Raw genomic sequence first — 27,763 nt, 5'->3', positions numbered from 1 at the left:
ATAGCAGAGTGGAAACGCATGCCGCTGACGCTAACCAACCTTAGGACTGAACATTAAAGAACAACACGGAGAAGACCCACCGACGTAACTTTCGTAGTTTCTCTGATCAAATCCATTTCTTAACGCTGTTCTGACCACAAGCAATCGCTACGCAGCGTACAGCCACCTATCTAACGGAGGTCTACATCCTGTGTGAAGTTCAGCAGACTGCACTGTGATGTAGTCCTTACCTCGACAACGTGGCCTGTGTACAGTGGTCAGCCTGCCAAGCTGCCTCGAGGCGCCAATTCGAGTCCACGGGGTCGCATATTGTCAGTTTACTGCACGGTTGGTCAGACTCCGAATTAGCATAATCAGCGACGTCAAGACACAAAATACTGAGGATCTGCCTGCTTACAATCAACGACAACAGCCGATGATCGCCACATCTTCGGCACCCGAGCAGAATATAACAAAACTCTCTACATGACAAAAGTGACATCAAGGCGTCCATGACGAACAACAGCAAAAACCAGCGGCACCGAGGTGCGCGAAGAATATGGGGCAAAGGAACACCCGGAATTGAAGATGGATCAGTGAAGTCAGGTACACTTCACGAAGAGTGCACCATTTGTCAGACGCCTCATGATCGTCGTAGAAGAATGTGGAGGCGGCCAGGTATCAGTCCATCTCAGGAATGCAAATTTACAATTACTGAATGTTACCCAGCAGCAGAATTCGATTTCAGGGATGTGTAACTTTGCATATACTACCTGTTTTCGGTTATTGTTTTAATTCTATTTTACAGCAAAGTTTCTTTTTAGTATCATAAGGCTCATTCTTTCACGCGCTGCTCCCCATGAACCTCTGGTCGCATATAGGGTATTTTAAATTGTGTCATATTCCTACAGAAGGCAACATTTGTCAAAACTAGAAGAAAAGTTACTGTAATGGTACGTCCGGAGACCAATATCTGTTGACGTATGGGTCAATCTGTCCTGTCACTCCCAACTGCTGTGAAGTAGCACCAGACACTATAGGCAGTGCTGCGTACGGTTACCACTCATCATCACACATCCGTCAATCCTTTTTCCCAGTGAATCGCGGACGCTTTCAAATACACCTAGTTCCATTCGGATTACGTCACTTGAATTGGTCACGCACTCCTGCAACGTCTGCACATTCGTGAAGGCTCGGGCACACACCATTGCATTTAAATGTCCCCACGGCCAGAAATCCAACGGATTCAGATCCGGTGAACGAGGAGACCATGTAACTTCCCACGAAGCGTTGCACTGAGGTATTGTCACACGATCCTTAGAAAATGGAGTGGGGCCCTATCATGGTAAGCCACAGTTATGTTGTCTTTCTACGGGGGTAACGTTCTCCCACAGCGCTGGTAATTCGTCGCGTATATATCAATGATTAATGTGTTTGTCAGCGACAATTCTTGTCCATACATTGATAGTGAAGCGATCCTCATTCCTTTCCTCCATGACTGCTCGGGGATTTCCATTTGCCCATATGTGCGTACAGTGGTATTTTACTATGCCATGTCTTACGCAGCCTAACTCATCTGTCAACAAAATGCAGGCTGTGAACGGCATATCTTTAGCTCATACCTCAATAGGCACACGTTTCCGAACATATCAGTATATCACTATCTCATTATATGAACCACTATTTTTAAACGCGCTGTATACGTACACAGATAAATAGGTGGTGCATAACGTTTTATCACAAGTTCATAATATCATTAACAATTTCAGGTCAGGTAACAGGCGGCTCTGAGTCCGTGTTTATGGTCTGACTTTTGTGGTATTTTTTTATTTTCATTCGTACTGACAGGATTTTTCACTACTGGTCACGTCTGCCCAACGTGTTTCGAAATGTTTTCCGAAAACACGTCGTTTTACGCGAAAAGAGTACGTAATATCACAACCTCACGTTCATATTCGTTCAAGATAATTTTAAAATATTCTCTTACTGATATTCTACAGCTATCAAAATCTACAGCCTCAAAATCAAAACGAATAGACTTAAGTAACTGAAGAATTTTTATGAAATGAAGTTAAAGATTTTCGATTTTCAATTTAATCATGCCAATTACGTTGAAGAATAGCACATCTCCGACAAATGACTTCACTTTAACAGCCCCAGCTTCAAAATCCACATAAAATAACGCACAATAACTTCGTTAGTAATTATATAGCATTGCAGGTCCTTCTTTAATGACACAATCATTCATTTCACTCATTTACACTGTGTTTGTGAATCACAGCATAAAAATGTTGACAGCGAAGAGCTCTCCGACCCCAGCCAGAGGTTAGAACCCGCGCACTTTGGCGCAATAAACAAAGCATGTTACCAATGTCGGAAAAGTATTTCACAAACTTCTTACTTACACCACTGTAGAGTGCTTCGCGCTCGGGCATAAGCGGCTGCAGTGGGGGCCAAGCGAGTGACAAACAACCGCTGCGCGCGCATGTTTATATATAAAGCTGTACATTCAGAAAGTCATAACTACATACTACCGGAATATGGCCTAAATTTTAGAGCGGGGATCGATTTCTGGGGCTCATATCTTGTAAGCATGCTTTCTTCTCCTTGAATTACGAGTGCAAGTTCGAGATGTTTATTTGTAAGATAAATTTCTGACACCTTTAAGAACGGATACTGGCACAACGCCCACCCTCAGGCAGCAATGGCGCAGACGCACCCCAGTCTGGGAGGCAGCAGAGAAGAACCCGGGGAGAGCAGTGCACAGCTGGCACAGGGAGGCGCCTGGTCCCAGGTGGGAGGGCGGCCTCAGATGCGCGACCTTGGCCGGCACAAGAATCCGGGCCCCGTCGGCGGTGGCGGTGGCGGCGCCATCTGAATTTTCGATCGCGACTGACGTCACGGAGCGGCCGCACGCAGGCAAACAGGCGCCCCGCAGAGGGCGGCGCGACGCCCACGGCCGCGCCAGCACAACAGCTAAGCGACGCCGACCAGTCGCTAGTGCCCGCCCAAGTCCCAGGGCCTACTCGTCTACAATCCGATTCGACGCAGTCGTCATTTCATAGCTAGCGAGCTCGATTGCTACCACCCCCAATCCACCGATGGGGCCCCGGCTGGCACTGTCTTGCCTCTTACGCAGCGTTAAGCATTGCTCTTGCCAACTCTCGCTGAATCGTTGTAGTGGGAGATTTGTGTAACGCTTATTTCCGCGTGCCTCGCAATATGTGATGAAAAGGGTCGAAAGAGGGGCATAGGGGAGACACTATAGAACGACCTGCTACGGCTTCGCACGGGAAGCACGAACCAGGGAAACACATTATCGCACCCCCCCCCCCCCCCCCCCACACACACACACATTTAGTGGTAAGATGGCCCACTGGATAGCCCATCGAAGACAGAACGCAGATCAAGCATGAAACCAGTAAGACGGTTTGTACAGAACTTTGAAAAAAGAAGCAAGATACAAACAGAGAACGGTCCGAGATCAAGATGTACAACATGGAGCAAACTGCCAGAAGCACGTCGTCGTGGTCGTATGGTGACAATGTGAGACTGCAACGCAGAACATCCGTCTACAAATCTCCCTCGTGTCCCATTTTTTTCCCACAAAATTAATAACTTTCCCTCCGATCATCGACGTGGCTGTTCTCCTTCGGTAGTCTTGCCAATTGTAATACTATAGAATGGTTCCAGAATATGACTCATGTGGTAAGAATGTATTATCGTAAATGTGATGAATAGTGAAAGCACGCGAGATGTCGGATAGACCTCTCGCAGAAATGAGAACCATGATTAAACGGGTGTGAACTATGTTACGACGTAGGAATACGAGAGTAAAAACTTCCGAAACGGAACGCAAGACTCATAACACGTAGCCCTTGTGCAGAAGAAATAGGAGGTACGTAGGTCCGTACCTCACACCTCGCTGTTGCAAACGGGCGTTACACTACGACACAGACACAAATTTGAATACACACACGTCAATAAGCGGGCGGAAACTCCATAATTTTGTGAAATAAAAATGGGTGAGAGGAAGATTTGAACACGGAACTTCCCCTTCGCAGTCCAACACCGTGACCACATAATCATGCCGCTCGATGGCGCACACCTTGAGGTTGGACCGTTCACTATTTTACTACAGGACTTAACATCTGAGGTCATCAGTCCCCTATAACTTAGAACTACTTAAACCTAACGAACCTAAGGACATCACACACATCCATGCCCGAGGCAGGATTTGAACGTTCGACCGTAGCGGTCGCGCAGTTCCAGACTGTAACGCCTAGAACCGCTCGGCCACCCCGGCCACTTGGCTTGCGCCACTACCCACTGGCTCTGTGTCTTCTGGAGCATTGCTGGAAGACATCAGAGAATGCCTTTATGTTGATTAGCGCACTCCGACACAAAGTTCCATCAAACCAACGTTGAGCTTTCTATGGCTTCCACCACCCTCAAACTCGCGATTAATGGTGGTCTTCACACCTGAACCCCGTCACGAAAAACTAGTCATATGTCATGATAGTACATCGTGTGTTGCGTTTACTGTTTCTCGGTAAATCTTCGGTAAAGGAGCTGACACGGTGACTGGATCTTACCTTTTTTCCGTATTTTTACGAGTATATTTCCTGTGTGTCTGTACAGAGTACAGGGACTCAGAAATTACTTCAAGGTTATGTCTATATTCAGCAAGAGCTTGAATTGACTTTTGCGTTTGCTTGACGCGCTAGACTACCGACAACAAAAGGAAAAAAAACTTAATACAACAGAAAGTCAATTCCATTTCTTCTTGGTGCTCTCGTCCTTGGGAAACTTCGTAACGTCATTTCACTCTACGAAAACTTTCATCTTGTACGAAAGAGTTTGACAGCCTTGTGATTTTTTTCACATTATCGGCCCATGTTATTGATTACACTGTATTTGATTATGATTTCTGACTCAGAGCCGCAGTTTAGTGTGTGTGTGTGTGTGTGTGTGTGTGTGTGTGTGTGTGTGTGTGTGTAGTAGTAGTAGTAGTAGTAGTAGCAGGAACGAGTGAGGGGGGCAGCAAAGAGGGACTCTAGGCAACAGATTGAGAAGTCCTTTCAGAGACCACTGCCAGTCACAAAATTGATCTACTACTTAAGTTATTTAATGAAGCAACATAGATATAAACTTCACATTTCGAGATATAAACTTCACATTTCAATACAAAACATTTAGTAAAAGTACACATAGATATTACAGTTGTTCTGTACAGTCTTGACGCGTGCTGTGGTCATCCTATGGATGCCGAGGGTGTACGGAACAACTTTAGTATCATATGTACTTGAAAATGAAGTTTATACTTTCAGCAAATAATTTCCGCAGTCAAGTAATTCTTGTTACTGTTTACGGTCTGTGAAAAACAGTTTCGTATTTTTGAAACTGTGACGGTCGATTAACAGTCAATGTGGCTTTAGAATAGAGATTGCCTTACACGTGACGACGGTGATCAGAGACGCTTTGGTAGGCCTCTCAAGAGGACATGGGCTGCTTAAATGCTAAGACGGAACGTTACTGACTTTCATGGAAATGAATATCGTTTGCGATGCATGCATTCTTAAAACTGCCACACATTTACAATTTCAAGAGGCGATATGAACTGCAGACTGTTCGCACGTCTTCAGTCACGTCTTTGCTGGAGGTGAAAAGATGCGTTTCAAAACTCCACAGAGATTTACCAATGAGGCTAGCAAGAAGCAGTTAATGCAGACGCTAATGTTGGCACTTTGAACACATGTGAAGAGTGTATCACCTTCAAGCGACTAGGAAAGAGGGGAATTATTTTCACTTTAGATAAATGTATTTAAAAAATCTTCAGTGAGAGTACGCACATAAACAGATGTATATATAGACATTTCAGGGGCGTTAAAGTACTCTATTACTGCCCGATAATTGCTAACATACACTATACGATCATCAAAAGTATCCGGACAGCTATTAGGGGACACTAATACGGGGTGCGTCCATCTTCCAGCTTTACGACGATCTGAACGCTGCTGGAGGGGTGCCTGAATGTCTGTGGGCGAATCACATCACATTCTCCCTCAGGAGCCGATACCAGGGAAGGTAATCACATTGCATGCTGGGTCTGGAGCGAAGTCGACGTTCTCACTCGTCCCAGAGGTTTTTCATCGTGTTCAGGTCTGTACTCTGGGCAGACTAGTCCATTGCAAGAACGTTGTTGTTCAGAAAGTATTGCTCCACAGATACTGTTGTGTGCCAGGAGGACTGTCATGTTGATACAAACAATCATCATCTGTGAACTGTTCCTCTGTGTTCATATCCTTCCACTTTTAGCGCTTCTTAACCGCAATAAGTCGACCATAACTTACTAACGAAAAGCACTACCATACCGGAGCATCATCTCCGTACTTTACCGTTGACACAAGACATGACGGCAGGGTAACACTGTCTAAACATTCGGTGAACCCAAACCCTTCCATCGGACTGCCACATGGTACAGCGCAATTCATCACTCCAAATCACTCGTTCCCAGTCATCCACTGTGCAGGGACACCGCTCTTTACACCATCTCGATCGTCGCTTGGCTCTGGCTACAGAAACGTGTGAGTTATGAGCAGCTGCTCGACCTACACACAGTCATTGTGCTAGACGGACTACTTGTCACGAGTGATTGCTTCCGCGGATTCCATGCGGTTTTTTTACGACACCCTCCCGCAATGCACGACGGTCGCTGACCGTCAATACCTGAGGTCTACTTGGTCTTGGTTTAGCTGTGGTTGCTCACAATCGCGTCACTGACAGTCGGCTTTGGCTGCTTTAGAAGCGTTGAAACGGCTCTGACGGATTTATCACTCAGGTGACATCCCCGGACATGTCCGAAAGAACAGACACCATATCCATATAAGCATATAGTTCTTGCAATACCGGCCATGACCTCCTTCTTCTTCTGTGCGGATGCACAAATATTTCCCGAACCCTAACGGGACTTGGTAAGAATGTCTTCCACGGGTAATGTGTGTGTTGGATTGGGACATTACGAATGTAGTGTGTGGACATACAAGGTGAGAATGTGGGTCTCGCAGTCCCTGCAGTCGCACTATCCTCTGTGGCTCAGATGGACGCCGGCACGGTAGCTCAGCGTGTTCGGTGAAAGGGTAGCTGTCCTCTGTAATAAAAAAACTGAGTTAATCGATCAAAGAATCTAAACGGATGTCTTACGACGTCCGCCCTGAGCAGACGCAACGAACAAAAGCGAACAAAACGAGATATAAAAAAAGATGGATAGAGCGCCTGCCATGTAAGCAGGAGATCCCAGGTTCGAGTCCCGGTCGGAGCACACATTTTCACCTGTCCCCGTTGATATATATCAACGCACGTCAGCAGCTGAAGATATTAATGTCATTCTAATTTCCTTTCATACTCGCGGGTCCGTCTCTCCTAACATCTAGCGGTCACTTCCGCATTACGTAGCGATGTCGGGATACTTTTGATCACATAGTGTATGAGTCAGAATTTGTCTAGAAGAACTGCAGTGAGGGTTAGTTGGGGATAAAATTGCCATATTTATATGTTAAGCAGTGACCGATGCACAGACACTTTTCAGTATGCGAATGGAATAGGTACGATGTATCGATTGCCATGCACTGTATACTGCCTTGCGGAATATATGAAAACATGCAACTAGCTGAGTACCTGGCGTTGCCCGGGTATGTATTTATTCCAATATTGTAGCAGTCTATCCCCCCTGCGCCCCACTCTCTGTGTATCTCCTCTTGCCCCTCAGTCTGTCCATGTGCTCCTGCCCCCTCTACAACCATCTTCTCCTCTCCCACTCTTTGTCAATATCCTCCTACCCCTCTCTCTGTCAATCTCCTCATCCCCCCTCTGTCCATCTGCTCCTTCCCCCTCTGTCAATTTGGTCCTCTCCCTTCTAACTGCATCTTCTCGTCCCCCTCTCTTTGTCAACCTTTTCCTCTCCCTTGTCTATGTTCTCCTCCTCCCTCCCTCTGTTCATCTCCTCTTCCCCGTTTTCCTGATTATCTCCTCCCTTTTCCTTTCTGTGTTCTCTCTCCTCCTTCACCCTCTCTTTGCCCATCTTCTCCTCTTCCCTTTCTCTGTCCATTTCCTCCTCCCTCTCCATCTATACATATTCTCCTCCTGCATCTCTCTGCCTATCTGCCTATCTCTTCCTCCCCATAGTAATGTCCGTCTCCTCCTCGTTCCTTTCCGACTACATCTCCCCCTCCCCCCCTCTCTGTCTCTGTGCACTTCCCCCTCCGGTATCTCTGCGCATCTCTTCCTCCTATCTGCGCCTATGTATCCTTACGCCTCGCTGTCTGTCGATCTCCCCGTCTTCCCTTCTCTCTCCATGTTTCCACACTCACCCATATGGGAGGCTGGTGTTTTTTTTTACCCCTATAGTATTTATTTCCAGATTGTAATTAATATGTGTACCAAATTTGAATGAAATCATTCAAGCGATTTAGGATGACCTTTTGGCCCGTGGCTTCGCCCGGAGGCATATGGCAAATATGTTTCACACATATGTGATACATTTCACTCGTATTTGTACACATATTTCACCTCTACGTGTACCGCATTTCGCTCTGCAGATTTACTTTCACGCAGCTCAATGTTTACGACGTCGTATCTCCTGAACTATGTCCTGTACAATGATTAACTCTTCTGGTGCATCCAGTGGTGTACCTGCCCACTGTCTACAAAATATGTCGTGAATCGAGTTATTAGCAAAGCAGTAATGAACCAAAACGTCATGCTTCATGTGGCTGTTTTACTTCACCAATAGTGAAAACGTAGGAAGCAATAAACTACTTTCCATTCATCATTTTGTGTGGTCGTCAGAGAGAAAAAAAAATTTCTTAAAAGTTCCAAATTATGTGCAAAATTTGTTACAAGTCTCTAAGTGCTCTCATTCTCAAATACTAGGTGAAAAACTCTCGGAATTCGCGTATCGTGGGCTGTGCTGCTTTTCCCCCACCCCTTTCATAGGACAGGTGGTTCTTAACCGCACATTGATTCTTTCCAGACAGTAAACGATATGCGTATCGGGTTTTGTTGAAGTCGGTCCAGTGGTTTAGGTGGAGGCGTGGAACACACACACACACACACACACACACACACACACACACACACACACACACACATCCGTTTTTTATAATTTGTACAGATTATAAGGGGTGCTAAACAGAATAATGGAGACAAGAATGCTGACGAAAAACCTTACTGGAAGAAGGGACTGAGTAATGGAACACCTGCCACGGCATCCAACACTTTTTGGAGAAGTCACACACGAGAGTGTGCAATACAGATTGCAGAAGACATTGTGAGCGCTAGCTAAATACAGACGATCTGAAAGGTCAAGATGGAGGGGAGCGTGAAACCAATCAGAATACTGATTTACAATTTCCTGGTGGGGTTTCTGGTAGACGGTCTCCAGAGCGGCGCTGAATGAAACTGGAGCTGCGGCGGGCCCCGTAGCTCCACGCCGCGCCGGGGAGGCGGAGTGCCGCGTGCGCGCAGCTGTCTGCAGTAAATACTGACACGGCGCAGCCCAGGCACGGGCACAGGACACAGCCCGGCGGCCACAGCCGCGCGCGGGAGCGTAGCAGGCGACGCGTGAACGGACGCGCACCCTAGGCTTCACCGCAGGGCTTGTGTTACCGTGAAGCTGTGCAGGCTAGCAGTGTCTCTATACGTTTGTTCAGCGCCTTAGTCACTAAAACCAGCGGCACGGCGACCACGTTACCGCTGACCGGTAAGTGCGCTGCTGCTGGACACTGAACTGGCGCAACCGTCGAGAGTGTTTCTGTAACTCTCTCAACGTAATACTAGGTGGACAGAAACTCTCTCAACGGTTGCGCCAGTTCAGCAGCGCACTTACACCAACTCTTACATTTCGCACTAAACAGTATTTACGGCGTGGCCCCTTCTTCCCCTTGCCTCAGACGCAACCTCCACAAATGTTCTTGTCTCGTGCGGTTAGCTCGCATAACTACCACGCTTACAACATGTCAGCCCGTTTACATGCATCTATTTAAATACCAGCACACAGGCAGGCAAAGAATATGATCTACAACACTATATTACTGTGTCTTTTACGTACGTGGACAAGAAAGATGGGCAAAAATATCGAAATACAATTTAATTGAAACTTCCTGCCGTAGTGGCGCCGTGTCGCGATTACTGATAATTACGAATGAGGGAATGACAAGAAGAATATGTGGAGACCATGCAAAGACGACGACTTATACTTGATGTGAAATCGACCTTTTGGTGGGAAAGAAGTAATATTGTTGGAAGACTGGGTGAAACAAGAAAAACAACAAGGACAGAAGACGGGTACAAGAAAAGGAATGAAGATACACACAAAATGTACGAAATAGCGAAGAGCATAAGGAGCTGTATAAAATCATTTACAAACAGATAAAAAAGTAGTATTACGACGCTCAAGCAGCTCCAAATTCTAAGGAGGATTCCCGAAAACCGAAACACATACATACATACATACACACACACACACACACACACACACACACACACACACACACACACGGTAAAATTTACAGCTATAATTACCGTAACTTGTTAAGCTTCAGAGGTTCACAATCCAACTATCGGCCAAGTGCGACGTATCGAATTAGAAGGATGTTACTTCCAGGCGGTGTTTATCACTTTTCTTGGTGAATATTAACGCGAGTCCTTATTTTCCCCTTACGTGCGCAGTCAGAAGAACAATGCGCACTACTTGCACAATAAACAGACGGCTAAACTCGTTCCTTCCCAATCCTGCGTTGGATTTAGGTAACTACAGAGGCACTAATAACAATTGGTTATACAACGAGAGACTGCATACTACAACTAAGTACACGGTATACACAAATAAAATCTCAACACGGTTGCGGGTAATGTACAAACGGCGTTGTAAGTACATAGCAAGAAAGAAATCTGCATTGCCGTAGGCCGGCCAGTGTGGCCGTGCGGTTCTAGGCGCTTCAGTCTGGAGCCGCGTGACCGCTACGGTCGCAGGTTCCAATCCTGCCTCGGGCATCGATGTGTGTGATGTCCTTAGGTTAGTTAGGTTTAATTAGTTCTAAGTTCTAGGCGACTGATGACCTCAGAAGTTAAGTCGCATAGTGCTCAGAGCCATTTGAACCATTTTGCATTGCCGTAGAATAAATTTTCTTTTCTTTACGTCAATGATCACCAAACGTTTGGTTCTTAGACTCCCGGTTTCCGTCAGCAACGACTCCCTTCAGAATCGCAGCAAAGTTTGAAAAACGAAATACAACTAGAAGACAAAATACATCTTGAAACAATAAAATACGCCATGACGAAAAATTATTGCTCTCATGGATGTGGAAACATGCGCTTGAAATATGACTAGGCATATTGTTTTATAACTTGTCTTAATACAATAAAGCCATGGTGGCATTGTCACAAAATATACACAAAATCAGCTTAGCGTCGTCCAACAAAATTTAATATATGGTAGAAACTAGGCCACAGTGCCCCCGGAGTCATAGTGTCAATAGCGCTAGTGTTCAGAACAGACATGTTTGTGCCGTAAGCTCGTTAGATTCGCTACGGTCATAATCGTGAATACTTGTACAATATGCAATAAATGAAGAGTACAGTTGGTTAAGTCTATAATAGGCACGCCAAGTGTATTAGTTATTACAGTGATGAAAAGAAACTATTAAAAAAAAAAGTTAAATTTAAAATTGTTACAAAGCAAACGGTTAAGTAATAATACGTGATCCTGAGACTCACCTGTGGTCATTTTAGATACAAATAACAACATAAAAACGAACAAGCTTATGGGGACAATAAAATAATATGAAGCTGATAGAATAACTAAGGAAAGAACCGAAAAGAACGAAGGCACTGTGGCCTAGTTTACAACATATTTTAAATATATGTGACGATGCTAAGCTGATTTTGCGTATGTTTTGTGACGATGCCTGCCACTATGGCTTTATTGTATCGGGACATGTTTTAAAACAAGTATGCCTCGTCATACTTTACGCTCGTGTATTTACATCTATTGGAGTAGTAATTTTTCGTTAAGAATATTTTATTGCTTTAAGATATAATCTGTCTATTACTTGTATTTCATTTCCCATTTTTGCTGCAGATCTGAAGATGGTCGTTGCTGACGAAACCGATAGTCTAAGGAGCAAACGTTTGGTGATCATTGATGGAGAAAAAGGAAAATTTATTCTACATTTCCTGGATTCATTGTTCCATTGGAGCGGAAGTTTCAGATTTTAAAATGAACTGGAGTTTGCAAAATTAACTTTCGCGTGAACGCACGTGAAGTTAGGCGAGTATAGAGTCCCCTGGAACAGTTGTTTGCCTTCGCGCAGTGCTGCAAGCGAAAACACTGGTTGAGCTGAATCACCAATTGAAGTGGCGCCCGAGACTGGATGTTGTCATGTGAACTTGGCATTGACACCGCCCACGCAGGAGGCGGCGGCGGCGCGTCGCCGCTTTAAGACAAGACGGACGGAATTAGTCTGGACGCTTTCCGCGGGTCGCCGGAAGACCGTCAAGTCGAACCTAGGCTGCATTAAAGGGGATGGCGCCGCCACGTCCGCCCCAGCACGGCCCACAAGTCCTGCCGCCGCCCCACAGCGTCGAGGGAGACGGGGGTCCGGGGTGGAGAGCGGAGGTACCAGCGCAGCGTCGCCGACACTGGAGCTCGTAGCTCGTACGCTCCACAGAAGTGAAGATGCGTTATACTGTTACGTTCCGGCTACCGTGTCTGTAGAATATGCTGGGTATATGATTCACAGTCACATTTTCAGGCCTGCTATATTTACATCATTGTTTCCGATGTTCCACTACATCATTGTTTCCGATGTTCCACGTTCTATTAAGACGAACAGAAGAAAAGCATCGACCCCGAATTCCCGAAAAAGTTGCCGGCAGTATGTGTTTGAATTAAAAAGAAAAAAAAAGAAATTAGTTCACTTTTAAGAAGCCATTTTCAAGTGTCCATAGTGAACTGCAAGTCGCATATTACCACGATGCCTTTTTAGAATTACTCAACTCTGCATTTCAGGCACAGAATAACATCCTCGCAAAAGAAAAATTTCCAACTGCTGTTTGTTACCGCCTTCCTGAAAAATGATGATATTATTCCCCACCTCCGTCAATACTTATTGCACCGAAAAACTCATTAACGATAAATCAAGTGTGGATACTGACATTAAATCCGATAACGCTTTTTACGTGCATCTGTGCACTACAAACTAGCGGACAAATAAATCTGCCAACTATATACAGTCATGAACTTCCTGGCAGATTAAAACTGTGTGCCGGACCGAGACTCGAACTCGGGACCTTTGCCTTTCGCGGGCAAGTGCTCTACCAACTGAGCTACCCAAGCACGACTCACGCCCCGTCCTCACAGCTTTACTTCTGCCAGTACCTCGGCTCCTACCTTCCAAACTTTACAGAAGCTCTCCTGCGAACCCTGCAGACCTAGCACTCCTGAAAGAAAGGATGGTAGAGCACTTGCCCGCGAAAGGCAAAGGTCCCGAGTTCAAGTCTCGGTCCGGCACACAGTTTTAATCTGCCAGGAAGTTTCATATCAGCGCACACTCCGCTGGAGAGTGAAAATATCTCATTCTATATATAGTCATGTTCGTTTTATAATCGTGATTCGATCTTCGAACGCACAAGTTCGAGGAAAAGCCGTCTATGAACGAACTAGATGCCTGTGGTTGCGGAATTGAAGTTGCATTCAGGACTACAAACCATTCATTACAGTTTGTCTGTGGTTTTCCTAAATTGTTTTAGGTGTATGTCACAACTGTAGCCTCGAATGGACCATGACCAGCATACTCTGTCACCTTTAGTTTAATTAAAAAAGTCAAAAGTACAATGGAATACGCGAAATCAGTAATACTGCGTTGATGTGATGAGAAGCTATACAAATGCCTTTTTCTACGCAAATGTTTTTCTATCTGTGTGATCACGGAAGTTGAAAGTTTGAGAGAATAAGAAAAACGTTTTTACGCCCTACGGATATTGCAGCAGACATAATTTTTCTTAATTCTGGTCAACGCACATGTTGGAGAACTAAATCTCTTTCTTTTCTCGTAATTATACCTTCGCGTTTAATTCAAAATATGATAACAGTCGTGCTTAATACCTATGAGTGAACACACAACACTGGATATTTCTGACAACAGTGTGTGTCTTTTCCCCAAAAACGAAATATTAAGATCATTCGAATGTCGTGATTAGTTATTTTACACTTAATGTACCCATCCCATCATGATTAAAGGACTTTAGCAAGGCGTGGTGAATTTTGGTGCAGCTTTTACCATTATTTAATTGTTAAATGGAATTCATTTTTTCCCTAGTTTATGTTATACATCGTCAATTGCCTATACAGTAACAATCACGTTATAAAACCGTTATATTTACAACCCATAATGTGTTTCGTCACAAAAACAAGTTACTGTCACAGATAGTACGTTACCTACATCTACATGACGACTCGACACTGCACACTTATGTGCCTATCAGAGTGTTCATCGAACCGCTTTTCTGCATTTACATGCCGGCGTGCGGGAAAAACGAACACTTAAATCTTTCTGCGCGATCTCTCATTTATCTTATCTTATTACAATGATCATTTCTCCCTATGAAGGTGGATGTCAAGAAAACATTTTCGGTTTCGGAGCAGAACGTTGGAGATTTAAATTTCGTGTAAAGATGCTCTTCACGTGTTTTCGGGTCGCCAACAGCGGAAAGTTTTGACGTCAGCAGTTTGCGAGGCAGTGACGAAGACGAGGGTTTAAGTCCCCGTCGACGACAAGGTCATTGTAAGACGGATGAAAAACTCGGATTTCAAAAAATCCAACCCGGCTCTTGCCTAAAGCAACTTGGGGAGGCCACGAACTACCTAAGCCTAGACGGCCCGACGGCGGTTTGAAGCGTCGTCTTCCCGAATGTGGATCCAGCGTCTTTCCAGCGCCTTATCTCCGCGCGACCTCGCGCGGTAGTTCAAATGGCTCTGAGCACTATGCGACTTAATTTCTGAGGTCATCAGTCGCCTAGAACTTAGAACGAATTAAACCTAACTAACCTAAGGACATCACACACATCCATGCCCGAGGCAGGATTCGAACCTGCGACCGTAGCGGTCGCTCGGCTCCAGACTGTAGCGCCTAGAACCGCACGGCCTCGCGCGGTGGTCTTCGAGGGGTGATCGAAGAAACACTTCAGGATGTAACTTCGCATTGTTTTAGTTTCGAAAATGTCAGGTCACATATGAGCAGCAATATAAATTCTTGTATTTGCCATTAAAAGTGAGAGGCCACTGGTAGTAATGTTACACGCTGACAAAACGAAATGCTGTACACGTAGTCTACAATTTTGTCACTTGGCAAGAACAATTTCTGCTCCGCAGTTAATGGGTCTTAGAGGCTTCCCACATGTCCCAGTCGCACGGTCTCCTTAGGCGATAGACAGGAAAGTTTTCGACAAGGTGTGAAGCAATTATACAAATTATAGATTACTTCATTTTGCGACGTGTTTTCACACAACCTGTAATTCTGTCAACCAACAGAATAGCACAGTAGATCACTTCATGTGACAAGGTCGGTATGAAGGAACGAAGATAGGGCGTTTTTAATGTCGCTGCGGATAAGTGGCCACGAGAAAGAGAACACAAGGTTGCACTGGACAAGGATAGAGGAACAAATCGCCCGTTGCCCTTTCGAACGAACCATTCAGTGGACCTCTCTTGAGGGATTTAGGAAAACTACGGGAAATTTAAATCTGGCTGACTGGCTGGACGGGATTAGAGTCCCGCTCCAGCTCGATATAAGTTGAGTGTCGTAACCACTGCGACCCATAGATCAGTTCTACAACGTAGCACCTTTGATATTAAACCGGCCGATACTAAAATTACATTGTTCTTACGGTAAATACTTAACACTTACTTTATACTTACAGAAGGGTTCTGGGTATCTAATGTTGCATGAATAGCCTATAATTAAATCAGACGAATTTCATACATACAATATAAAGTATGTTCAAGTACATTATGAAGTCACAACCCGTCAAAACCCCTCTTGTAAACTTGACATTGCTTGTTACTGTTTTGAAAGGCCACCGAGGTAGCTAGTTCACTGATACGCAGACAGTCAATATTTATATTGTGCTTTACCCACTGAAATGGTTTCTCGTGATCTAAGATATTAATTTATAAAATTTTGTTAATGATTGGGGCATGAATTACGTAGTACTTCCGCTGAAATACATAATTTTGTTATCAGTTGCTTTAAAAACGAGAAATGTCACATGACGACGAAACATTGGAAAATTAATCAGCCGTGCTCAAATAACTGTACAACCATCCATAATTTGGTTATACAACTGTGGACAAATTTCGATACAGTTCTTTTAATAAAGGTTCGAATCAAATGTATCAAATGCGAAATACGAAAAGTAACGTAAACGGAAAGTAAAGAATAGTCTGCGGTAAAGCGTCACAAAATCAGGATCTCCGCCCAGTAAATTGTATTTTTAGCTCACTCTGTTGGTGGCAACTCCATTTATGCGGGTTCCGTTTATAATCTCCTTCCCGAAGTTGCGCAACACTTCACTCTATGCACTCCCAGGTTCCTCGTTCCGTGTAACTTTCGGCTTAACGCGCCCACTCTCCACCGCTTGTGGAAGGAAATAAACAGCTAGCTCAAACGAGCCACTACATCGGTGATTCCATAATCCACAGCGCAAACCCGAGACTAGCTTCTGAAATAGGGAATCGGCACCGAGACTAGCTTCTGAAATAGGGAATCGGCACCCAAACCAATCTCATTACTGTTTCCGCTTTACTCTGGCATTCGGACCGCTATGTTGCCAGTTCGAAAGCTAATCACACTGTTGTTAGCTTCTACGGAAGCGTACCACCTAATTTACTTGATAGGGAAGAGCGCTTTACTCAGTACTGGTTGACGACTGATATGGGCCACTATACGCATAGATAAAGTTAAGGAAATCTACTACATAGGCAGTAAAATAAACAATGACGGACGGAGCAAGGAGGACATCAAAAGCAAATCAGCTATGGCAAAAAAGGCATTCTTGGCTAAGAGAAGTCTACTAATATCAAATATCGGTCTTATTTTTTTAGGAAGAAATTGCTGAGAATGTACGTCTGGAGTACAGCATTGGACTCTGGGAAAACCGGAACAGAAGAGATGAAGAGGTTAGCACAGGAGAGGAATTCGTGGGGGGCCGCATCAAACCAGTCTGGAGACTGTTGACCAAAAAGTCGTATCAAACTACTTCCCTTTGCGCTAATATCTCGGATGACTGCAGAATATCACTCCCTGGTTATATTCGCAATGAGACTGAAACAATCATGTCTTCTCTATCTGTTGTGCAATTTAATCGATCAACCAATAAGATGTGCTCCAGCAGACAGGTAGAAAGACAGACTGACACAAATTGATTCTATGGGTTCTCTACAATCTTTTTGCACTTACTAATAGAAAAAGAAACATTCACATAACTTTTTTTATTGAAACAGTATTGGTCGACTTCATGATTCACGAGACACACGTGCGATTATTATTATTATTATTATTATTATTATTATACTAGTGAACACTGCAAATGAGTCCATTATGCCGGATTTCGTGCTTTATCATTAGCCACACACTTCCCAAGCGTCGAGGACTATGCAATGTATCGGCGGGTAACTCCTCCAGATCCCAGTAAAAGGGCTTTTTGTAGTTGACAGATGTATATTTTTATCAGCGCCAGTGGTTTCCAATCGCTCTCTAACATCTCTCGGCACTGTTCCCAATGTGCAGAGAGTCATTTGGTCAACTTTCACTGATTTACGCCACAGTTCTTGTAGTTCGATTTTCAGGTACTCGTATCTGCCTAGTATTTCAAGTTATATCTTTTCGATTCTGCTACTTTTCGTTTCGTGTACGTTTAGTAAGCGAAAGTGCTTTACGGAAATAGCGGACAAACTCCAGTCGTCCAATTGCAGATGCTACAAGAGGGGCGATCTGAATCTCGGACAAGTTTACTGCTAACAGTCCGATAGCGCACGTTCCAGGAGGCGTTATATAACGCATCACAGCCTTTCACGTACATCTCGCGAAACGATCACGGCGAAAACATCGGAATAATTACAGCCCATATAGAGGCTTTACCACCTTTCGCAAAGGGAACAGAGGGGGGAGCAAATGATAAAATGATAATATGATAGCCGGCCGGGGTGGCCAAGCGGTTCTAGGCGCTACAGTCTGGAACCGCGCGACCACTACGGTCGCAGGTTCGAATCCCGCCTCGGGCATGGATGTGTGTGATGTCCTTAGGTTAGTTAGGTTTAAGTACTTCTAAATTCTAGGGGACTGATGACCTTAGAAGTTAAGTCCCATAGTGCTCAGAGCCATTTGAACCATTTTTGATAATATGATAATGGTACCAAAACTATCATCCGCCACACACTGTGAGATGATTTACAGAGCACAGATGTAGATATTACTGCCACAGAGTGGAGATTTCCAATAGAATAATCAAAAAACAACTAACAAGATGTTAAGACGGAAATCCGGAAATCGACTCAGTGTTTTGTAAAGTGATGTCGGCCTCCGTGTTAATATCCGATTGGACAATAAACAGGTGAGACAAGAGGAAATTATAAGCTGCCGAGAAGAGATTATTAAAGTCGGTGCAATTCTGAACAGTTCTGGATACAAATAGAAATAATGCTGTATGGAAGGGAGTATAATTTCAGCACAAATGATGGAATACAGGAAAAGAAACTAAAACGAAGAAAAAAACAACACTGAACTGACTGACAATTAAAGAACTGCAAAAATATTTTTAGATTATATATTTCAGCGTTAGGCCACGCAACTTGTGTTATTACGATTTCAACTTCTAGACAAGTCGTCATCAGATGATTTGAATACATTAGCAGTTTTTTGTCAGTAGGGCTTTCAACATGAATGAAGTCGAACTACGACTTCTGTAAGAAGTCAATCTCAATATTTGCCGCGTAATCTTTATATGCTTGTATTTAGAAATTGCTGCACAACAGGCTTGCCTGTCTCGGCTTACAATGCCATTTTCAAGTGCATTTCTAGGTGGAGTTGACGGTCATATCGCACCCATGGGCCACATTTTTCGATGTGTTATGAAATAATATTATTATAATCACATTGTTTTTGTACTATGAAATTTATCGTCATAATGATTTGATAGTTATTTCACATGGAAATGAAACATGGACGATAACTAGTATGGACAAGAAGAGAATAGAAGCTTTCGAAATGTGGTGCTACAGAAGAATGCTGAAGATAAGGTGGGTAGATCACGTAACTAATGAGGAGGTATTGAATAGGATTGGGGAGAAGAGAAGTTTGTGGCACAACTTGACTAGAAGAAGGGATCGGCTGGTAGGACATGTTTTGAGGCATCAAGGGATCACAAATTTAGCATTGGAGGGCAGCGTGGAGGGTAAAAATCGTAGAGGGAGACCAAGAGATGAATACACTAAGCAGATTCAGAAGGATGTAGGTTGCAGTAGGTACTGAGAGATGAAGAAGCTTGCACATGATAGAGTAGCATGGAGAGCTGCATCAAACCAGTCTCAGGACTGAAGACCACAACAACAACAACAGTTATTTCACGGATGGGTTCGTTAGATGCCAATTGATCATCAACTCCATGTGGACGTGAACTTGAAAATGGCACTGTAAGCTGGAACAGGCAAGCTTGTTGTGCAGAAATTTCTAATCGCAAGCAAATAAAGACCACATTGCAGCTACAGGAGATGGTCTTCTTACAAATGATTTGAATTCGTTAAAAATATTCTTATCATCTGACGAGGATTTACCGACAGAGACTGAAATAAATAACAATCTTTTTAAAAGACTTTCGTCGTGATCGCCTACCTCAATGTCTCTAGCTTGCCCACAGAATTTACTGGAGTATAAGGCGATAGGATGACGGAAAGTAGAAAGACAATTTTCCTTTAAACAGATCCAAACCGTCTATTTCATAATTATGATGTAATAAATATTGGAGCTTAAGGAATTGGTGATACACACACATCGTTTTTAAATTTCGAGTCAGGGCTAAACTACACACGTCAATAAAGATTTTGCTTCGTCTCGGTTCCGAGAGTTCCGGAACCTGTACAGAAAACTGGAATAGAGATCAACATAAACATCATTTTCGCCATTTTTATTGCTCATGAAAACCACAAATTGCATGTTGTCTCATCATACAGCGAGACCTTCAGGTGGTGGTCCGGATCTCTGTACACAACGGTATCTCTAATACCCAGTAGCACGTCCTCTTGCATTGATGCATGTATTCGTCGTGGCATACCAACAACAACTTCATCAAGGCACTGTTGGTCCAGATTGTCCCACTTCTCAACGGCGATTCGAAGTAGATCCCTCAGAGTGGTCGGTGGGTCACGTCGTCCATAAACAGCCCTTTTCAGTCTATCCCAGGTATCTTCTATAGGGTTCATGTCTGGATAACATGCTGGCCACTCTAGTCGAGCGATGACGTTATCGGCCGGCTGAAGTGGCCGCGTGGTTCTGGCGCTGCAGTCTGGAACCGCGAGACCGCTACAGTCGCAGGTTCGAATCCTGCCTCGGGCATGGATGTGTGTGATGTCCTTAGGTTAGTTAGGTTTAACTAGTTCTAAGCTCTAGGGGACTAATAACCTCAGCAGTTGAGTCCCATAGTGCTCAGAGCCATTTGAACCATTTGATGACGTTATCCTGAACGAAGTCATTCAAAAAATGTGCACGATGGGGATGCGCATTGTCGTCCATGAAGACGAATGTCTCGCCAATATGCTGCCGATATGGTTGCACTATCGGTCGGAGGATGGCATTCACGTAGCGTACAGCCGCTATGGCACCTTCCATGACCATCAGCGGCGTACGTCGGCCCCACATAATGCCACCTCAAAACATTAGGCGACCTGATCCTTGCTGCACTCCCTGGACAGTGCGTCTAAGTCGTACAGCCTGACCGAGTTGCCTCCAAACACGTCTACAACGATTGTCTGGTTGAAGGCATATGCGACACTCATCGGTGAGGAGAACGTGATGCCAATCCTGAGCGATCCATTCGGCATGTTGTTGGGCCCTGGGTACCGCACTGCACGGTGTCGTGGAGATGGCCCTCGCCGTGAACGTCTGTAGTGAAGTTGCGCATCATGTAGCCTATTGTACACAGTTTGAGTCGCAACACGACGTCCTATGTCTGCACGAAAAGCATTATTCAACATGGTGGCGTTGCTGTCAGGGTTCCTCCGAGCCATAATCCGTAGGTAGCGGTCATCCACTGCAGTAGTAGCCCTTGGGCGGCCTGAGCGAGGCATGTCATTGACAAACCTGTCTCTCTGTATGTCATCAATGTCCGCACAACATCGCTTTGGTTCACTCCGAGGCGCCGGAACACTTCCCTTGTTGAGAGCCCTACCTGGCACAAAGTAACAATGCGGACGCGATCTAACCGCGGTATTGACCGTCTAGGCACGGTTGAACTACAGACAACACGAACAGTGTACCTCCTTCCTGGTGGAATGACTGGAACTGATCGGCTATCGGATCCCCTCCGTCTAATAGGAGCTGTTCATGCATAGTTGTTTACATCTTTGGGCGGGTTTAGTGACATCTCTGAACAGTCAATGGGGCTGAGTCTGTGATACAATATCCACAGTCAAGGTCTATCTTCAGGAGTTCTGGGAACCGGGGTGATGAAAACTTTTTTTGATGTTTGTGTACTGGTAGCCGAACATGTTTCAGGACAGTTGTGGCATCCTCACTCGGTCTTTTATTTTATTTTTCCTGCAGTACATACACACAGATTTTATTTAGGTAAGAAAATACGTTCATCGGATTTTCTTGTTGGCTAAACTGCATATGTGCTTTACCTTTTATTTACGGAGTGAGTGAGTGAGTGTGAGTGTGTGTGTGTGTGTGTGTGTGTGTGTGTGTGTGTGTGTGTGTGTGTGTGTGTGTGTGTGTCCTGTGGATGCCAAACGAAATCAGCCACAGCAGCTTCACCCTGTAAATAAAAGGTAAATTACATTGTCATTTAAACAATAAGAAAATCCGATGAACATATTTCGTAGCCTAAATAAAATGTGTGTGTATGTATTTCAGGAAAAAACAAGTAAAGTCCCACTGAGGATGCAACAACTGTCGTGAAACATGTCTGGCTATTTGAGCAACACAAGAAATGTGTACTTGCAAAACGGTGGACCCTCTCTATTTCGTCATCATTTTTCTGCAGGCACGGGATCGGAGCTGAAAGTCCCAGCACGATGTTATCGACTCTTTCTTGATTCACCCCCGTGAGAAACTGCACTCTACAGCTGGGTTTGGCGAGCGCTGCCTCGCGCGTGGCCGGAGCGCCTGCCGGCGTACCCCCGGCTGATTCAGCGTCTATTGCTGGCCCCGGACTCACGAGCGCGGCCGCCAGCGCCAGCGCACGGCGCAGGAACCGCGCCAACGCCGCAAGGCTTACGCACGTCGCGCCGCTCGTTTCCGTCCTTCCCGCACCGCCATCTTCAGGACTCTCTCCACGGCGCCACCGAGTGACGTTAACACACTGGACTCGTACTGAGGAAGAGCGTTCTTCTACTGCTCCGTTGGCTCGTCTTGATTCAGGTTTTCAGTGTCATCTCTAAACAACTTGAGGTAACCACTGGGATACTTGGAAATACAGTGGGGAAAAAAACTAGGGTATCCAGAATACACGGTCAGATGTCAATGTAACACGTAAACAACGTCGGCCGGTATGTAAATGATTTAAGGTTGCAAAGCTGTGTGACAGGTAGAATGATCACCAGAGTACATTAGTGTTGTTCGTATTTGTGTTACCAGGCTTGGTAGGGTATACGAGTGGCGTGAAGCATACCAACTCCACTTATCAACACCGCCCCGTTGTGAGCCCCCCATTACGGCGACCGGTCGAATCGTGCAATGTCCAAGTTTGCGGAAGATTCGGCGTGACAGTGCCCTCGTGTTGGACTGTACTGGAACGTCAGGACAAGACACTCGTCGTCAAGGTTCCGGTCGGCCCTAACTAAAGGATCGCCATTTTGTGCAGCAAGCACGTCGTAACCCCTTCAAGTCTGCATCTGCCGCCCGTGCAACTTTCTGTCACCCCGCACCACTGATCGGAGAAGCAACAGCCGGACTAGGGAATTACCGTCCCACGCATAGGGCGCCGCTAACGCTACAACAGCAACGACTGCATCTGCAGCGATTCCGTGACTGAGAAGCGCGGACTGCTGATTAATGACGTCGTATCATGTTCAGAGACCAGTCGCGGTTATGTACTATACTGTATGACCATCGGCGGTGAGGACGTCTAGGACTTCGGGATAGCTTCCAATATACTGGAGAGGCACGGCAGTGGTACTCCTGGCGTCACGATGTGCCGAGCCGACATGTATGACTTCAGGTGACAGTTGATTTTGAGGGAACTCTGGTGGCATATCGGTATGTCACGGAAATCCTGCGTCCTCCTGTGTTACCTACCGTGCGTCAGTACTGTGGTGCTACTTTGTAACAGGACAATGCTGACGAGCTGTCTGAGTGATGCTCACATACTCCACTGACCAGCAAGATCCCCAGATCTGTTCGTGTCAGAGCTACTGGGGCACCAGTTCAGACGTCAACTCTATGCCAGTGTCAGTATACAGAATGTCAGACACCACTTGCAACAGTTCTGGGTCAGCTTGCCTAAAGGAAGAATACATTGGCTTTTTGGCACCCATCCCAAACGAATCACCGCACGCATCCAGACTAGAGCCAATGTCATACTGATAAATGGCCTCGTAGTACCAAGTTATATGTAAATTTGATTCGATTTTGTAATCACTAAAATAACATCACATACCCTCTCACCCCATGAACTTTCAGTTGACAGGCAGTCTATATCGAGCGAACGCAAAGTGAGATGGAAAGGTCATAATTGCACTTGTATTCTTTAACTGTACGTTTGTCTTGCTCCCAATTGCTTTATTAATCTCATAATGCGTTTTACCGCTGGCCACCTTCAAAAGCAGATGAAACTATAGTCAGTCTGTAAAATGAAGAGCGGGCAGCTGACTTCCCACTCTCTCTATCCCGCTACGTAACAAGGAGCACTTACATTTGCCCCTTGTAATGGAGTGTAGCGTAGTGTCTCCAACTGTGCAGCATAACCTTCTCCCTGAGGGCGACTTCACGACTGTGTCTATCTGCGCCTACCAGCGACTCCGTTCAGGGCGGGCGGATGGCTTCGAGACACTGCGACCAGCAGACGCTACCTGGTGGCGGCGTGGAGACGCAGCAGTGAGTGGACATGCGCCTCAACTGGGAAAACTCCGCAATCTGCGGAATGCGTTATGTATCTTGCCATTTGTTAGAGTAAATATTATTTGTGTGTCATATAGCTTGTTTTCTAATTTTACCGTTCCAACTGAACTAAGGGAAAGCCATTGAGTTTTTTTGCACTACACGAGTACACTCAAGAGTTCTAAGTTCACGAACGCAGGAACCCCGGGCCTGCAAGTGAACAGCTATATATACAGGCTGTTCCACACAGTTACATGGGCCCTTCCGAGGCGAGCCTCTTAAATCAGTGGCAACGAACTGCACAGACACACCTGGGGGAGTGTTTATTCTTCAGCGTTAACATTAGACAAAATACAGAAATTAATAACTATTGTAAGAAACACATACGAATAGAATTTATATAAAGCACCACACACTGTACTGTTAGAGGGGAAACTGCTTTTCACTGTTCATGTGCGACAGTTGTAGGGTTCTTCTGAAGAAGACCGCTTCGCTCATTACAAGCGGTGTCCGCTCGTATTTACAGACAGATTATACGTAGTAAGTCTGGAACTAATGCTCCCTAGCATTTCAAAACAGCTTGATCCATCTGAAGGGCCCACTGGAGATACCATCATCCTTGTCGAAATGAGCTGATGTTATGCCTAATGGCCTAGATCTGGGCGAGGCGTTAAACTCCTTCCTTTGCGGCAGCCGTAAGCAGAATTTATACTGGCGATTGAGAACGCTCAGGATCTGCGAATGACTTTCTCACACCAACAAAACAGCGAACAGCAGACGGACGGAGCGAGGTGGCGCAGTGGCTAAAGCGGCCGATTCGTATTCCGGATGGTGGCGGTTCAGATCCCCAAGTCTTGGCTGGATAGCCTTCAGGCAAATGCAACAAAAATAAAATAAAAAATATAGAAAATCCCTGAGCAGACATACAAATCTCGGATTTCCATGTTTTTTCTGAATAGTTTAAGGAAAATACCGGGATCGTTCCTTTGAAAGGGACAGGAATGATTTACCTTCTCCAACCTTTTAAAGTCAAAGATTGTGTTTCCCTTTTAAAGACCTTCCCGTCAACGGGCCATGAAACTATAATTTTCCTTCACGTCCGATAGGAACACGTAAATCCTTTTCGTGGGTGTTTCCAAAAGCAGCAATGGGATGTTAATGCACATAAAGAAATGTCTGGTTGGAGGTGGGCGGCGTCACGCACTCCTTTACTAAAAAAAAAAAAAAAAACCCTACATATGTCTTTCGTCAGTCAACCAGAACTACGTTTTACCATTTATATGAGTTTGTTTTTCAATGGTGAGGATAAGATGCCCGTCTAAGAACCAAGCGTTGTTCATTTTCGTGTCTTATGCAACAAATTCTTGTGAAGTCACCCCCCATGCACCAGGCGTTTGTCCTGACAGTCACCAGGCACATTTTCTTTGGTGTCTGCCGGCCGAAGTGGCCGTGCGGTTAAAGGCGCTGCAGACTGGAACCGCAAGACCGCTACGGTCGCAGGTTCGAATCCTGCCTCGGGCATGGATGTTTGTGGTGTCCTTAGTTTAGTTAGGTTTAACTAGTTCTAAGTTCTAGGGGACTAATGACCTCAGCAGTTGAGTCCCATAGTGTTCAGAGCCATTTGAACCATCTTTGGTGTCTCGGAAAACATTTGTAAGTTTCTCTTTTCTTACATGTTTGGACCGGAACAGCCCAAACAAATACTGCTCAGTACATGTTTCATGCGACCCGTAGTGTCAACGGAGAATGTCGGCTTATTTATCGTAATTGAGCTGGCGTCATCGACGCATCGCATAAACAGAACTGCAAATACCTGCCGAAACATCAGAGAACATGTGCCTACAGCTCTTAGAAGAGACACGCGGTATGTGGAATAATACTGAAAAATAACAAAACTACTATTACATTTTCTCGAGTTATGTGCGATCCTTTGAAGGTAAATCCACTGCACTGCGGTAATTGCTATTGCTATCTACCAACTGCCAGTACTTGCAGAGTCTGTGAGGCCCATAAAACTGAACGCTACACTTGTGACATTGGATATACAGTATCCAGTACTGCTCACCACTTATACGAACTGAAAAGTAAATCGATATCCGTGAATTAACTAACACAACACGACGTGTCTTTTTCTACTTTGCTCAAGAAGAAATCGCTATTAAGGTAGAAACAACGGGTCTTCTGCAGAATATCCGAATTTCGACATGTACCCAAAATTTCTTTTGAATCATATCTTTCTACTGAGGTGGCTGTCTCATTGCGTTGTTGTTGAAAACTTGTCGAACAATCCTAAGGTCAATTTTCGCCATATCCATTTTCCCAGGCAGGCTTGACCAGTCGCGAACGCAGAAGACCCTTCATCGTGTTTTGAAAATAGGAAAGGTACTCCTTCCTATAAATTTTGTTGCAATTGATTCGTCTCTAAGAGTCGTCCGCGAAACCTAACGGGCTGTATTACAATGTCAGTGCAGCAAATTATTTTCATTTGCTAGGTAATTTCATAAACTCTGCCTGACACCGCAAACTGGTACCTCGAAATAAGATAGCTCTAACACTTTACCGAAAAGTTAGTCACCTCTCTCTCAAGTACTTGAGTTGCTCATTTTTGATAGTTTTGCTGAAGAAAAAAGATCATCGATGGAGTAACTGTAAAAACGCCTAGAAGTTTTCAGCCCACAACACCAGTTGTTTTTGAAACACGTGTAACTGTAGTAGAGCTGCGGGGAAAGATGTGTTTTTCACGAGCTTAGCCAAATTTGTTCGCTAAAAGACCCCGGGCAAATGAATCTAGATGAGTGGTAAAATGGAAATGATCGTATGGCGCCAGTGGCCGGGAGTTCCCAGGCGGGAAGTTCGGCCGCCAAGTGCAAGTCTTATTGAGTGCGACGCGACAATGGGCGACTTGTGCGTCGACAATGGGGATGAAACGATGATGGGGACAGCACAACACCCAGTCCCTGAGGGGAGAAAATCTCCCACCCAGCCAGAAATCGAACCCGGGCCCCCGTGCGTGGCATTCCAACGCGCTGACCGTTCAGCTATTGGGGCAGACAGATGAGTGGTGATATTAGCGGACGCGTAAGACCAGTACCAAGTGCCGTCACCAAATTGACGCCTAACAGTTTGTGAATCAGTTTCAGAAACTTATAAAAGCACTTATAGGAAATGGTACTATCGAAATCTATGCTCAATAAGAAAAGAGATGCACAGAAGATACCAGCTTATTCCATATCGGAAACAGAAATATGTACAGAATATATCGCGGCCTCCCTAGTATGTGGAGTTCGTGTAGATATGTTGCTGGATTGATTTTGGGCGCTTCGTGATTACACTGAACTATTAGGTGCAGCGGAGACTATAATTAACAGAGCAGTGGGCACAAGTTTATTTTGGAACATCAACTGTTATTATTTTGT

General features: G+C 45.0%; 2 protein-coding genes across 8 annotated transcripts in view; one reads left to right on the top strand and one right to left on the bottom strand.

Annotated features, from left to right (window-relative positions):
* Window positions 1-27,763, bottom strand: part of LOC126484374 (myocyte-specific enhancer factor 2) — an 890,132-nt gene that overhangs the window by 79,111 nt on the left and 783,258 nt on the right. The window lies entirely within an intron of this gene.
* LOC126485000 (WAS/WASL-interacting protein family member 3-like) overlaps window positions 12,563-27,763 on the top strand; it is a 36,749-nt gene continuing 21,548 nt past the window's right edge. The window contains exon 1 of the mRNA XM_050108604.1: window positions 12,563-12,655. Coding sequence (XP_049964561.1) covers window positions 12,563-12,655 — 93 coding nt within the window. The remainder of the gene's footprint in view (window positions 12,656-27,763) is intronic.

This window comes from Schistocerca serialis, chromosome 6, assembly GCF_023864345.2.
Source record: "Schistocerca serialis cubense isolate TAMUIC-IGC-003099 chromosome 6, iqSchSeri2.2, whole genome shotgun sequence".
NCBI lineage: Eukaryota > Metazoa > Arthropoda > Insecta > Orthoptera > Acrididae > Schistocerca > Schistocerca serialis.
Note: the sequence above shows the minus strand (reverse complement) of the source record. Positions and strands in the feature narration are given on the sequence as shown.